Source organism: Gekko japonicus, unplaced genomic scaffold, assembly GCF_001447785.1.
Source record: "Gekko japonicus isolate JY-2015 unplaced genomic scaffold, Gekko_japonicus_V1.1 scaffold823, whole genome shotgun sequence".
NCBI lineage: Eukaryota > Metazoa > Chordata > Lepidosauria > Squamata > Gekkonidae > Gekko > Gekko japonicus.
The window spans coordinates 266,584-281,066 of NW_015170915.1; the positions used below are offsets into that span (position 1 = coordinate 266,584).

At 46.1% G+C, this 14,483-nt stretch overlaps 1 protein-coding gene across 1 annotated transcript in view; it reads right to left on the reverse strand.

The window, feature by feature from the left end:
* Positions 1-3,747: 3,747 nt before the first annotated feature.
* LOC107116752 (keratin, type II cytoskeletal cochleal-like) overlaps positions 3,748-14,483 on the reverse strand; it is a 34,572-nt gene continuing 23,836 nt past the window's right edge. Inside the window, exons 7-9 of the mRNA XM_015418743.1 lie at positions 7,763-7,983; positions 6,949-6,983; positions 3,748-4,857 (exon numbers count right to left, since the gene is read on the reverse strand). Coding sequence (XP_015274229.1) covers positions 4,658-4,857; positions 6,949-6,983; positions 7,763-7,983 — 456 coding nt within the window. The 3' untranslated portion in view covers positions 3,748-4,657. The remainder of the gene's footprint in view (positions 4,858-6,948; positions 6,984-7,762; positions 7,984-14,483) is intronic.

Below are 14,483 nucleotides of genomic sequence, written 5' to 3' on the forward strand. Positions count from 1 at the left end.
AATTGCAAGTAGATAAATAGGTACCACTGCAGTGGGAAGGTAACAGCGTTCTGTGCGCCTTGGTGTTTAGTCATGCCGGCCACATGACCACGGAAACGTCTTCGGACTGCGCTGGCTCTTCGGCTTTGAAACTGAGATGAGCACCACAACCTTAGAGTCGGATTCGACTGGCTTTTGAGCAAGGGAACCTTTACCTTTACCTAGGGTTGTTGCATACTGCCTTGGGAAGCAATGGTCCAATCTGCATTGGTCTTTCCCGCCACTGTGCCAACGATCTCACATCGTCTCACAAATTTCTGTCTGCATTTCATGCCACATCCACTCTCCTACTGTTTCATCTCAGCATTGGCTGTCTGCATCATTTTATTGCCATTTAGTGGTTTAGTTGCTCCTCCCCACCCTCAAGCTGCTGTGAGCGATAAGCAGACAACTGGAACTGAATTCTCCCCCCACCACCACCACTACCCATCTTTTCTAAAGAAATACACAAATTGTCACAAAGGAAACTAGTTAGCTGAAAATCCAGCCGTCTGCATATAAAAGGAGCCAGGGAACATTTTTCTGCAATTGTATTTGGGGGAGGGGTGTTTGAAAGCACACCCACCCCTGAACCATTTGTTATTTCTTGGGGCAGTCCCAAGAACACCCTGCCTGGCAACTGCCCGGGCGTTTTGTGTTTTTTACCCAGCTCGTTCCGTCCTTTTGCCCCCCGCCTCCCCCTCCACCAGGTTACCCCCCTTTTACTTTCGGGGTGTGTGTGTGTTGCAGGTGCCATTTCCTCCCCGTAGCGCAGCGCAGCACCCTGCTGGCGCTCCTGGAAGGCCACTCCTCCCCCCCCTCTCTCGCGCTCTCCCTCTGTCCTGATGCAGACAGCAAGCATTTTATACTGAGCCAAATGGAAGGCAAAGGAAGCTGGTGCCACAGCAGAATGAAACCGCTTTCCATAGCAAATGCAGATTGGGCCAATGTCATCTCTCTCGAATAGAGACTTCTTTACATATGAACTTAAGTGCCCTCAAGTCACAACCAACTTATGGTGATCCCAGCAAGGGGCTTTCGAGGCAAGGCAGAAGCAGAAGTGGTTTGTCATTGCTTTCCTTCGCAGAGCCTTCCTTGGTGGTCTCCCGTCCACCTACTGACTCTGCTTAGCTTTTGAGATCTGTCTAAAGTGGGCTATTCTGGTAGGAATGCCAGCCTCCAGGTGGGACCTGGGGAATCTCCTGGTATTACAGCTCATCTCCACACTACTGAGATCTTTTTCCCTGGAGAAAATTGATGTTTGGAAGCTGGGCTGTGTGGTGTTGTACGCCACTGAGGTCCTAATCCTTCCCAAGTGCCATTCCCAAATCTTCAGAAGTTTCCTAACCATCGGCAGCCAGGGGCAACCTGGCAACCCTGTATACCAGCCTTCCTTCCCAGAGCCCTATTTACCAAGTGATCTTATTTACCTCTATGCAGGGGTCATTTCGTAGAAAAATAGCTGGGGGGACTCATTAGCATAACTCATTAGCATATGCCACACCCCCTGACATCACCGGAAGTGTGTCCTCCCCACAGCCGGCGGCAACCTCCAGCGGGCACCAGCAGGGAGCTCCAGGCCCCGCCCTCCCGCACCTCACCCGGGGGGATGGCGTCCCCCCGCGTCCCCCCCCAAATGACCCCTGCCTCTATGCCATGAAAAGCTTCTGCTGCCCATTTTCATGCATTTGCAGTGCAATCTGAAGCAATGTTACCTTCTTCTAAATCCTGGTATTACAAAGGAACTGTTTAGGATTACACTTTAAACCTATATCAAAAGGCCAGGAATTTTTCATCCAAGCCTGTTGTAACCCTGTTTGGGGGTTGCAATCATGAATATTGTTAGGGTATCTTAAATTCTGTACAAGTCAGTAGGATTTATGTCGCATAAGAGTTGCACAGGATTGGTGCAGCAGGAAGCAACTCATGACTGGATTGGCCTTGATTGGCCTCCCCCCCCTTCCCTTCTCCTTTTCCCCTCCCACTTTTTCCTTCATACCAGACAGTTTTTAGATACTAACTCCCCCTGAGACTTCACACCATCCATTAGTAGAATTGTGAAATATATTTTATCATTTCATTGTACTCAGGGCTATTTTGGGGCAGGAACGCACAGGAACGGAGTTCCGGCTGGCTCCTGAGCTGGCCACGCCCAGCAGGAACTCATTAGCATAATAGGCCACATCTAACAGCAGAAACTCATTAGGACTGGCTACATTAGGGGTGTGTTTCCTAACATGCAAAGGAGTTCCTGCTACAAAAAAAAGCCCTGGGTTTTGACAACAAAGTAAACAGAATAAGAAGCAAAAGGTGGGTGTGGCTGGATGACCACACTTCTGGTAACATGGGGGTGGCCTAATATGCTAATGACCTGTGATATCATGGGTGTGGCCTAATATGCTAATGAATTTCTGCTGTTGGGTGTGGTCTATTATGTTAATAAGTTCCTGCTGGGCTTTTTCTACAAAAAAAGCCCTGATTGTACTTATTGTATTAGAATTATGAATGTTTTACATTGCATATTGTGTTTTATCGTGATGTTACCCACCCTGAGCCCATTCGTGGGGGGAAAGTGGGCCATAAGACCAATGAAATAAATAAATATGTGCAACCCATTGTCAGATCAAAGGCTGATAAAAGCACAGTACACAGCAGTGGGCACCATAGGCAAGCTTTATTAAAAGGCACCCAAAGGTTGCTCACAGATCCAAGTATCTACATGCATGGCAATAGGACAGAGTAGAAGCACTTGCTGTTGCAGTGAGGACCGTGTGACACCTCGACGGCAGGTTCGCTCATTCCTAATGATTCCGCCCAAGCTAGGAGCTCTTTCAATGGGTTTATGGGAAGAGACTAGGGTTGTCCACAAAATCCTCCTTGGCTGACTTTCTCCCAGAAATGGGTGTTGTTGTTTTTTGTTTGTTTGTTTTGTGGAGTTTTATTTCCAGAATGGAACCAGAATAATTTTAAAAAACCTCCACTCAAAACAGTTGCTTTAGAAAGGTTTTATTGTATGCTCTGTTGAAGAACTGCGTAAAAATAACATAGAAATAAATGCCTTTGTGCTGGGGGGGTGGGGAACCCCATGCATTGATTTTATATTTTTGCTTAGTACAGAAACACATCAGCTTTCTTAAAACAGCAATGAAAACATGATAAACCACTTGTCAAAAAGTACAGGCTTTGTGTAGCAAAACAATCTTTACATTTTTTTTAAAAAAAACTATCTATTTTAAATATTTTTTCCAGCACCCTGAAGTAGCAGAACATCAACAAACAATACAGACTAGAGCCCTTCAAAAACTACTAGCTTTTTGGACACATCTTTTTTTAAAAAGTTTCCTTTTTAAGAGGCTTATTTGTTTCCTTGTTGTTGTGTTGCCCAGCAGCACCTGAGCGCTCTAATACAATGAAGGAAAAAATAAAAACTGGAGGAAAATATTTTTAAAATATAAAATGGAAAAAATAAGGGCATAAGGTTGCCATTTTTGAAGGGGAGTGTATTTGCTGCCATCATTGTCAGACGTTGCAGGAAAAAATAAAAATACTAAACAATATCTGGCAGAAAAGTGGTTAATTGTTAGGTGGGGGGGCTGCTTGGGGGGGTATTTTACCATATGGCATTGGAAAGCTGGTGCATTTTTGTGCAAAGGCAACAAATATAAAATATGTTTATTGCAGGGAAACAAATTCTTTTGCATATCCAAAACAAAAGAATAAGAGGGGGGGTTTCTCGCACAAAATCTGTTATCAGCATTGCAAAACCATCCTTCCTTGACAGAAAACAAGTGGTGTGGAATCTCAGGTGTCACAGAACCACGGCACAATAAGAGAAGGTGAACTCTAGGGTTATTCCCCAGAAAAAGAGTCTGAAATGGGCCTCCAAGATTCCCTGCTCAAAACCCCAGCATCTGACCAGTGTCCCCCAACACAGCAAATGCATTGCTATTAATCTTATTTCTCTGACTGGAAGGTAGAACAGATGGGAATCCATCTCACGGAACAGAATACAATTTTGCATAGGAAGTCGGGGGGGGGGGAGGTTGGATCCTGCAGAAAATTGCAGCTGATAGAAGAGACAGGGATTTTCACTGATTCCCCCCTCCCACTTCAAACCTCCAACTCCCATTCTGTTCCTGTGGGGTGGGGAGTCCCCTGTTCCCCAAGAACAGCTTTTCAGGGTGGCGTTTTGGGCTGCAGCAGTGAGGAGGTCAAGAAATCATCCTCTGCTGATGGAAATCCCTTCGATCAGGTGAGCTTTTCTCCTGGATCCAAGCCAACAGTTCCAGTTTTATTTTGGGGGGCTTTCATATTTCATTTCCTTTTAGGAAAATCGGGAAGGCAAGGGGAGAAGCCAATGTCTGCCCTGAAAACAGCCAATGTGAAATTTGCCTATATAGGTTTGTATTCTACTTGTAGAGGTTCACGCTTTGCTGTCCATGAAATCAACAGCAAAGCTGTCTGTGCTGGGGGATTACATACTTGCAGAATATGTGACTGTGAGAATTCTTCCTACCAGCGTGGCTTTGGGGAGACCATGAACGGATTTTTTTTTCTTGCTTTGTTGTGGGGAAAGGGGAAGGGGGGGTAGAGATGCTGTTTCTTCTGCTCAGGCAGTGATGACCGTGGTCTTCAGAGCTTAGTTTCTGACGCTTCGCCGAGTTGTGCTGCTGGTCACACTGTATGATTTCCTGCTGCTAGAGCCACCTCCGGGAGAAAAGCTGAGGCCTCCGCTGCCCATTCCACTCCCCAGGCTGATTCCTCCTCCATAGCCATAACCACCACCGCTGCCATAACCACCACCGCTGCCATAACCACCAGCACTGGAGTTGACCACAGCTGTAGCAGAAAAGAAGATTAAAAAAAATAAAAGAAAACATTTATATCCTGCCTTTCCCCTTGGTTCAAGGCGGCTTACAATAACAGTTATGAACCCTCCCAGCTAAAACGAAAGATAAAAGGGCAAGTTCATATCGCTCCCCTCCCCTTAAAAATGTCTGTCATTTAACCCCCCTCAAAAGCCCTGGCAGACCTTGCACCTAGTGACCCCCCTGGGCAGGTTCTGGGTCAGAAGGCAATACGTAATCAGGCTGTTTAGAACTCATTGTAAGGAAAACAAACATCTTTTCAAGTGGTGACAAGAACAAAAATAAATTTTCCATAATTTGACACTATAGCTCTAATTTTGGATTTTGGCTGTGGATCATGTATGTGCACTCCACAACAGTGAGGCAAGGGTAGGGTTGCCAGGTCTTACCTCGCTGCTGGTGGGGAGTCCCAGTTGTCCTCCTGGAGCTTTTCAGCATGTGCGCAAAGTTCGAGCACCGCAATGACATCACCCGCAAGTGACGTCACCGCGTAGGGCACGTTGCGGGGGATGCTCTATTGCCTAAGGAAAAACTCTATGGTTTTTCCTTAATGCCAGGTCTTACCTCGCTGCTGGTGGGGGTTGTCCTCCTGGAGCTTTTCAGCACATGCACAAAGTTCGAGCACTGCAATGACATCACCCGCAAGTGACGTCATCGCGTAGGGCACATTGCGGGGGATGCTCTATTGCCTAAGGGAAAACTCTATGGTTTTTCCTTAAATGATTGACCGTCCCCCTCACAACGTGCCCTGCGTAATGACGTCACCTCCAGGTGACATCATTGTGCTGGGCCCAATGCAGCAAACCGGGCGCTTTGGGGGCAGGGTTCTCCCCACCAGCCAAATCCGGGCCGGCAGATCTGGGGTCCTGAAAGCAGGCAAATCCCTGCCCCCGTCAGGAGAATGGCAGCCCTAAGCAAGAGACTTGTCTCATAGTTGGGGAACTCCCTTCCCTTTGTAGCCTGTGTGTGTCCCAGCCTTTATACTTTGGAGAAGAGTTCTAAAAATTTCCTTGGGGCCCCCTGTCCAGTAGAACCAGCATGGGAGGGCATTTGGGGTTGCAACAGTTGGGGGTGGGGAAGAATACTGCATGGCTAGAGATCGCTCCATCTCCAGACACCAGGGTTGAATGGCCTGGCAACTAGTGGGAGATGGGAGGAGGGAGTACTGGGGGGGGGGATGATCATCATCCCCAGGTGATGATGCAACTTCCAGCATGTCCTGGAAGCAATAGCATCATGTTGGGACAATGCTGAGTCACTCAGCTAAAACCTTGACTTTCTGGCCAAGTGCCAGAGCGTTGCCCCTGGTGCTACACCATTGCTTCTGGGTCTCAACAGAAGTTGTGTCATCACGTAGGGATGATTTGGCCATCCAGTTTCTGCCCACCAACCAGGGAAATGGGAACACTAGCAGAAATACTCCGGGGGATCCAAAGCTTGGTGCAGCAAAATACACTTCCTGCTCTGTCTGGAGAACAGAGTAATCCCTGAGAATGTAGCAGCTGGCCTTCCCTACTGATATTTGTGGATGAAACACAGGTAAAATGGTGGCACATGAATTATGTATTATTCCCCCACTGCCAGGTCCTGCCGCCAATCAGATGGCTGGGGGGGGGCAACTTATCTCGAAAAAAAGTGAGTCCCAGCTGATGTGCAGCAACATGTCTATATCACTTCCTACCTGACCTGGAAGTGACATCATCACACCAGCAACATTAGGGTGACACTCTGTTATTTGGGCAAAAACTCTATGATAGAAGAAAAATTTACCAGATAGTTTTTGCCCAAATACGAGAGCATTGCCCAATGTTGCTGCATTATGACATCACTTCTGGGTCACATCAGAAGTGATGTAGATACATCACTGCAATGTTGCCTGGTCCTCATTCCCACTCCTGGTAAGTCCCCCCCCTCCACCACTAATTGTCAGGTGAGCAGAAGGTGCACCCCCTAGGGGATGTGTTCTGTGCCACGAAAGGAAGCCTTTGTCAGTTCTGGATCTATTATGAGCCTATAGTTTTAATTGAAAGGGGAGAATTCAATAAATAATAAGCAAACTCACAGATGTTCACAGCACCAACTCCATCACCGGACAGCCTGACAAGAAAAGAAGAGGGAAAAAGAGTTAGTTTTCATTTTCTCTAACAGCACCCACAGGATTTTGGCTCTTGGTGACAAAGCAGCAACACAAAAGAAATTGTTCTCCGTATGAAATATTCAGAGGCGACAGCAGTGTGTCTGAATAATCAACGCAGGTGTTCCAGCCCTAGGGGAAGCATAACAACTGCTCTGCCAGAGCAGATCCAAGATCCTCAGTCCAATATAAGCCCACCAAATGGGCCACAAGGGTAAACAGAAGGAAAGCCCAAAAATAATAGATCAGGATGGGACACAGAAACATCTCAACCTTCACCATGCCCACTGATGGCGGAGGAGAAAGCAGGACCATTTCCAGTCTCTGGGAAGCAGTGGCAGAGCTCCCAGGACCGTGGCCACCGCATGATATGCAGCTGAGTAGGTAGTGGAACCTGGCACATGCAACAGGTGATAATATCACTTGCTGGCGCCAGGTTCTTCTAGCCACTCAGTAGTTTTTCATCTGTACAGGACTGCAGTCATGGCCCTAGAAGCCCCATCAAAGTCTCTTGATGCCCATTAGTTAAGGGCACTGTGTCCCCTTCCCCCTTCAACAGTGGTCAGATGTAGGGGATGTTCTCTGCCTCCCACCCCACAAGCTGCAGCTGCTGGAGTCACAAGACCAAACGCTATCATACCGGCAGCAATGTTATCTTCCTACTTACAGAGCCATCAGTTTGGGATGGTGTACAATGACTAAGCACGGAGCATAAAGAGGCATGGTGATTGCAGCTACTCACCGGCTCTCCTCTCCTTCCAGCAGCTTCCTGTAGGTGGCGATCTCAATATCCAGGGCCAGCTTGACATTCATGAGCTCTTGGTACTCTCGCAGCTGGTGGGCCATGTCTTGCTTGGCTTTGTTCAGTGCAGCTTCCAGCTCCTCCAGCTTTGCCCTGGCATCTTTGACAGCCATTTCCCCACGTTCCTCTGCCTCAGTAATGGCTGATTCCAGCTTGGCACGCTAGAAAGACAAAGCACAGGACTGTTCAGACTATCCTTCTCTCAATCCCTGACGAAAATCCCTACACCTAGAAAATGAGCATGTCAAAGAGGCATCCTTTCTGCTCACTAGAAAAATAGTAAGGGGATTTTTATATAAATGAAGGAAACATTTGGTAGTTGGAACACAGGAGGCCAGGGAAAGCCGGGGGCCCTCTCCAGGCCTCCCCTGACTCGCCCGCTTTGGAGGGTGGGCTGGGGAAGGCATGGGTAGGCATTTAAATGCCTTCCCTTCAGTGATAGGAATTTATTCAGGATAGTGATTTAATTCTGGATAGTGATTTAATTAATTCAAGATAGTGATTTAAATGCCTTCCCTTCCATTTGCATTCCCTTCAGTGATAGGAAACCCCCCCTTCAAGGGGCAGGATTATTATACCCTATGAGGACAGTCCCCATAGGGTATAATTGAGCCGAATTATTCAGCTAGTCCGATAATTCCCGAACCCCAGTATCATACCAATACTGAGTTTTGGGAATATCAGCAAATACTTAAATTTTTCAGGCTCGGTAGATCCAAACTCGAAAAATTCCGGATTTTTTTTTTGGGGTGCACACCCCTAAACACAAGCCTGCAGTACAATCTATTTATTTTCGAAAAATTCCAGATTTTTTTTTGTGTGCACACCCCTAAACACAAGTCTGCAGTATAATCTATTTATTTGAACCATACGATAATACAAAAAAAGCTCAAAGCATTAACCAAAAACGGCAGTGTACACAATTAAAAAAGAGATGTCTCTTGACCAACACCAAGGGCATTCAGGAGGTAGTGCTGAACAATAGAATCTTGACAATATTTATTCCCTTTTGCAAGATAATAAAAGACACGCATCAAATGTCCCATGAGAATGTCATGAGCGCACCAGTAGCCAGACCCTTCCCCTTGGTGGCACCATAAAACCATAAACTTTTCCTCCCTAAGGTCTATCAGTTAGGTCAAAGCCTCTGGCCAGAGCAGGTGAGGTATAGACAAAAATCTCTAGAGATTCAGCCTTGGGATTTAGTGCATTTTGGCTCAAGGAATGTGAGGTATGTGTGGGAAACCGTTTGTTCACAGCCAGGCACCACTTTGCAACTAGGAAGCAGGCATTGGACATACTGCGGTGCTTCATGGGAAGAAATCAAAGTCTGTTTTTGCTACATCTATTCAATATACCTTATACATAAATGGCCAAGTCTCCCTTAATGCAAAATTCTGCCACAGCCACAAAGCTCATTCAATGACCTGAGGATGACCAAGGCTACACACAGGGAAGGGGAGTGACAATCCTGTATGGTGGCATCAGTTCGCTGAAGGAAGTGCAGGATAAAAATGGATAGACAATTTTTAGGGAAGGGGGGGGGAATCACCCATCCATCTTAAGTGTAGGCTCAGTGGTAGAGCACCTGCTTTGCATGCAGAAGATTCCAGGTTCAATCTCTAGCATGTCTAGTTAAAAGGATCAGGTAATAGGTAATGTGAAAGATCTCTGCCTGAGACTCTGGACAGCCACTGCCAGTCAGATCAGACAATACTGAAACAAGAACATAACTAGAGCCTGCTGGATCACACCAGTGGTCCATCTAATCCAGCATACTGCTCTACACAGTAGCAAACATGTTTCCCCAGAGGGCCAAACAAACAGGGAGCACACAGTGGCCAAGTTTTACTGCCTCTGTGTATGGAAGTTCCCTTCAGTCCACATGGCCAGTAGCTAATCTTCTTCTTCTTCTTCATCATCATCATCATCATCATCATCATCATCATCATCATCAGGGCTATTTTGGGGCAGGAATGGCCACGCCCACTACAGAGGGAAGGCCTGGAGAGCGACACCCCCCCCCAGCAACTCCGTGGCGGGCAGGCCAGGGGGGCTCCTGAAAGGATCGGGGAGGCATTTAAATGCCTCCCCGTGCCTTCCCTGGCTTCTCTGTGGGCTGGCTTGCCCTTCAAGTGGGGGCTTGCCTGGGTTTCCCACAGCCATGGGGCACCGGGCAAGCCAAGGGAAGGCATGGGGTGTGGCCTGATATGCTAATGAACTGTACTGTTGGGGTGTGGCCTGATATACTAATGAGTTTCAGCTGTTGGGTGTGGCCTATTATGCTAATGAGTTCCTGCTGGGCTTTTTCTACAAAAAAGCAATGATGATGATGATGATGATAATCACCCTATCCTTGCTTGTGCAGGGTTCTGGGTGATGTCCAGCAAAAAAGGCATGGAGCCATAAAACAAACTGATGGACCTCTTCTCCATGAAGGCCTTGATAGACCACTGATCTGGTCCAGTATAAGACAGCTTCTTGTACTCACATGTTCAACCCGTCCTTTGTGCTCCACCTATGTTGGACATGCTTGCTGGATATTGCATACACCTCCTTGTACATGACAAAATATCCGGCTGTCCTCGGCCAGGGCCAGGGCTTTCTCAGCCCTGGCTCTGACCTGGTGGAACTCTCTGCCCAATGGCATCCATACCCTGTGGGACTTAGTACTGTTCCGCAGGGCTTGTAAGGATTAGGATAAATTTATTCAAGGCGCCATCTGGAATGGGTACTGTATTTGCTTTACTATTTTTAACTTGTTTTAAATTTGATTGATTGTATCTCTTAAATGCTGTACACCACCTTGAGCCCCAAATATGAGGGAGACAGTTTATTTAATAAATATTAAAAAAATAAAAATAAAAATGGCTAGTCACTGGCCATTGGTACAGGATGGACAAAAGGAAATGCTACTTTACACAGAGAGTGATTAAAATGTGGGATTTGCTGTCAGAGGATGTATTGATGGCCACAGGTATAAACAGCTTTAAAAGGGGATTAGATAGATTAATGGAAGATGTCTATCAATGGCTATTAGCCATGGCAACTAAAGGCAACTTCCACATTCAGGGGCACTAAATCTCTTTATCCCAGAGCCAAGAGGTAAAATCGGGAAGGTCTCAACCTCTATGTCCTATTTTTGGCCCTCTAGAGGCACTGGTTGGCCACTGTGTTAGACTGGATGCTGGACGAGATGGACCATTGGTCTGCTCCAGCAGGGCTCTTCTTATGCTCTTGTGTCAATGCAGAGCCTATTTCCCTATGCTCCTATCATCAACTGTGTTATCAGCATAATGCTCTCCTGTAGTGCAATGCAAATATGTGCAAATCCTATAGAGGAAGGGTGTATTACCACACCTTGGTTGCAAAGCTCCCATTCATTATTCAGATGTGAGTTTTCCTGGATCACACTATTTGCTTAGGGATGTTTGCTGTAGCCAGCCTGCCCTAAAGCTAAACAAATGCTATAGGGAGTGATTCACAGCAGCGTATCTCTCTTTGCTTTTGTTCAAACTCTGGTTATTCATTGTCCTTGAGGGCACCATTGGCAGAATAAGTTTCTGCCCAGCTTCTACCTGCAAATTGGCAGTGCTCGCCAGAATACAGAACATTCTGGCATGAATCATCACAGAGTCAAATCTGTAAGTTTGCCAGCTACTGGAACAAAATGGCCAATGGATGGAATTCACAGGTCAGAACATACAGGGAGCTGAGTCAGACCTCTGGTCTATTAGGGTCAGGAGGACTGTCTAACTTGCAGCAGCTCTCCAAGATCTCAGGCAAAGGTCTTTCATATCATGTGCCCGTTGATCCTTTTAAATGGAGATACCAGGAATTGAACTTGGGGCCTTTTGCAAGCAACGCAGATATTCGACCACTGAGTCACTGCCCCTCTTCAAGCAGGCTGAGAAGGCCACCGACTGATAGAACAGATGAACTGTCTCAGTGCTCTCCACTCTGCTTTCTAACTAGGTTTGGAACAAAATAGAAACCCAGGCTGCATTGCTATGGAACTCATATTTAGTGGGATAGTGTGAGGCTTTAAAAAAGGACTGGATAAATTCATGCCAGTTGGTCTGGACAATAGTTCTTAGCCATAATCTTCAGGAATGGAATTTCTGAAGTTCAGAGGCAGTAGCTAGGTTCAGACTAGGCAAAACCATGGTTTATTTCAAATATGGTTAGTTTGTAAGACCAAGGTCTGGTCCATAGGTGATCATTGAGATTGTGATTTGCCTTGGTATGTGCTGGTTTCCTTACCTCTCCTCTGGCTAGAAATTTCTGTAGCTAGGAAATGCCTAAGAGCAGCACCAAGAAACTAGTCAGCGTCATGATAGGATAGTACATCATACAAAACCATAATTAAGACTGAATGTGGTTAATTACACCAACTTCAAATGTTGGTTTCATACCTTGGGCTGACATAAACCCACCAGACCACCACTGTTAACGAAGCAGCCTGCTTTGAGACATGCACACTAACTGTAGTTAGTTTAATTGAACAATGGTTTTGTTTTATGTCTGAAACTGAGCCAGTATGTCTCTGGCTATTTCTATCATGTTTTGCTTGAGAGCTACCTAAGGGTCCATTTTTTGACTGCAGACTAGAAGATCCATACCAAGAGGACATTTCTTCTTATTATACCAGTTATTTTCAGAGAGATGGACATACCATGCCTGAATTATAGGACCTTTACTTATCAACTCCATAGAAGCATATGCATGGAAAATACACTAGTATTTGATATCCATTGGTGTTTTTGAAGGAGAATTCATGGAGTGGATACCAATGTTCCCTCTAAGCTGTGGAGTCTTGTGAGCAAAAATTCTACTTCATAAGCTAGTGACATTAAAGTTCTGAGTGAGCCATTTGGCTACTGCATAAATTAGTTTGTTCTTGAGCCATCCTTCCAGAGATATGACAAAAATGTGTGAGCCAGAGGCTAAAAAACTGTGAACTAGCTCACACTAACTCAGCTTAGGGGGAACACTGGATACCAGATTCTATTTTAAGGTCAGCCTTGAAAATCCAACTGGTGAATTAATTCTGTTGTGCCTTTTTTTTTGTCTTGCCCTGTCTATTTTTCATACTCTATCAGTTTTATATCACTATAATTATGGTGTCTTCCACCAAAGAATTCTAGGAAGTCTAGCTTGGTGAGCCTGTTATGCATACTCTGACAGAAAAGATCCATCCAGCCACCTTTCACATGTCTATGTTTCCTTGCAGGGTGACTTATAAAACTTCCTTAAGTCTGTAGCATGGATATGATCCCATGGAAATAATTACAAAAGCATTTGGGTAGAGAAAAAGGTACAAGTCCTTCTCAAGGCAACCAGCGTTGCAACCTTTACATGTTAAAATCATCGAATGACTCACAGAAGACGCTCTCAAGAAGCCAATTGTGTTTGGGGCCCTTAAAACTAGTACATCCCACATGAAATGGGTGATGCATATTTAGTGGGATAGAAATTTTCCCCTGGAAACAACTTGTGCAAATTTTTGACTTTTAGCAACCACGTTCAGGACCACTGTTCCCTCCGGATGCTGCTGATTCAGTCCAATTTCCCCCATCCCTGGTTGCTGCTGCTGCTGCTTCCCTCCCAGATCAGTCGCATGGCCAATGCCACCCAATCAGGGATCACACAGTGAATATCAGAACAATATATAACCAATCAGATTTGGCTAGTGGGTGAAATCACTCGGGGCAAACTAAATGAAAGTGATTATTATTATTTTTTGTTTTCAAAGAGTGCCCCCCCCCCCGGAACTGGAAACAGGAGTAGTTTGGGGGGCCTTTCTGAAGAAAACAGGAATAGTTTGGGGGCCTTTCAGAAGATCATCATGATGTACTTGTTGTCTCTGCTTTAGATAGGAAGCCAACTTTGGCTCAGAAGGGGACGAGAGTTAGATTCCCAAAGGCTGCAATGAAACGTGTCTTTACATCCGCTATAGCTGATGATGCTTGATGGATCTAAAGTGCACAACAGACAGCAACATCTGGGAAAGGTTCCTCAGTTGTCAGCACCCCATTCTGCCCCACCCCTGAAACAGAGTAAAAAGACACCAAGGAAAGTCCAGTACTAATGCTTGCCAAGGGGCCATGGCCAGATTTTCCCTAGTCTGATCGCTCAAGTGCGCTCTCAGGCCATCAGAATGGTCTGCTCATTCCATCCTGACTAGGCTCCCCTTCTGCTCACTTAGCAATATGCGCATAACCACATAATCGCACCCATCTCTAGGCCAGCTTTGAAAATGAGCAGGAAAGGGAGTGATCTGTGTCAGGTGACCACGGCTCACTGTGAACCAAAGGGATCACAGTGCTCCGTGGAAGGATCAGTGAGTGGTCAAAGTAGAGACTGGACTCCCAGAAGTTGGAAAGCACGCGTGCAAAAAACTGCACCCTTGTTTATGCACATGCACAAAAGCAGGCAAAAAAACCCCTCACCCATCTACATCATCTGATTACACAGTGATGGGCTGAGCCCGCAGTGAAACACATTATACTGGGATGTGTGATCGAGCAACTCCATTTCAAATACCAACAGATGAAATAGGAGCGCTTCCTGACTGCGCCAAATGGCACGTCTGACCACAGCCAAACTGAGCAGCATTAGCTATCCGGTGGCAACTGTAGACTAGATCTGATCTGCACGC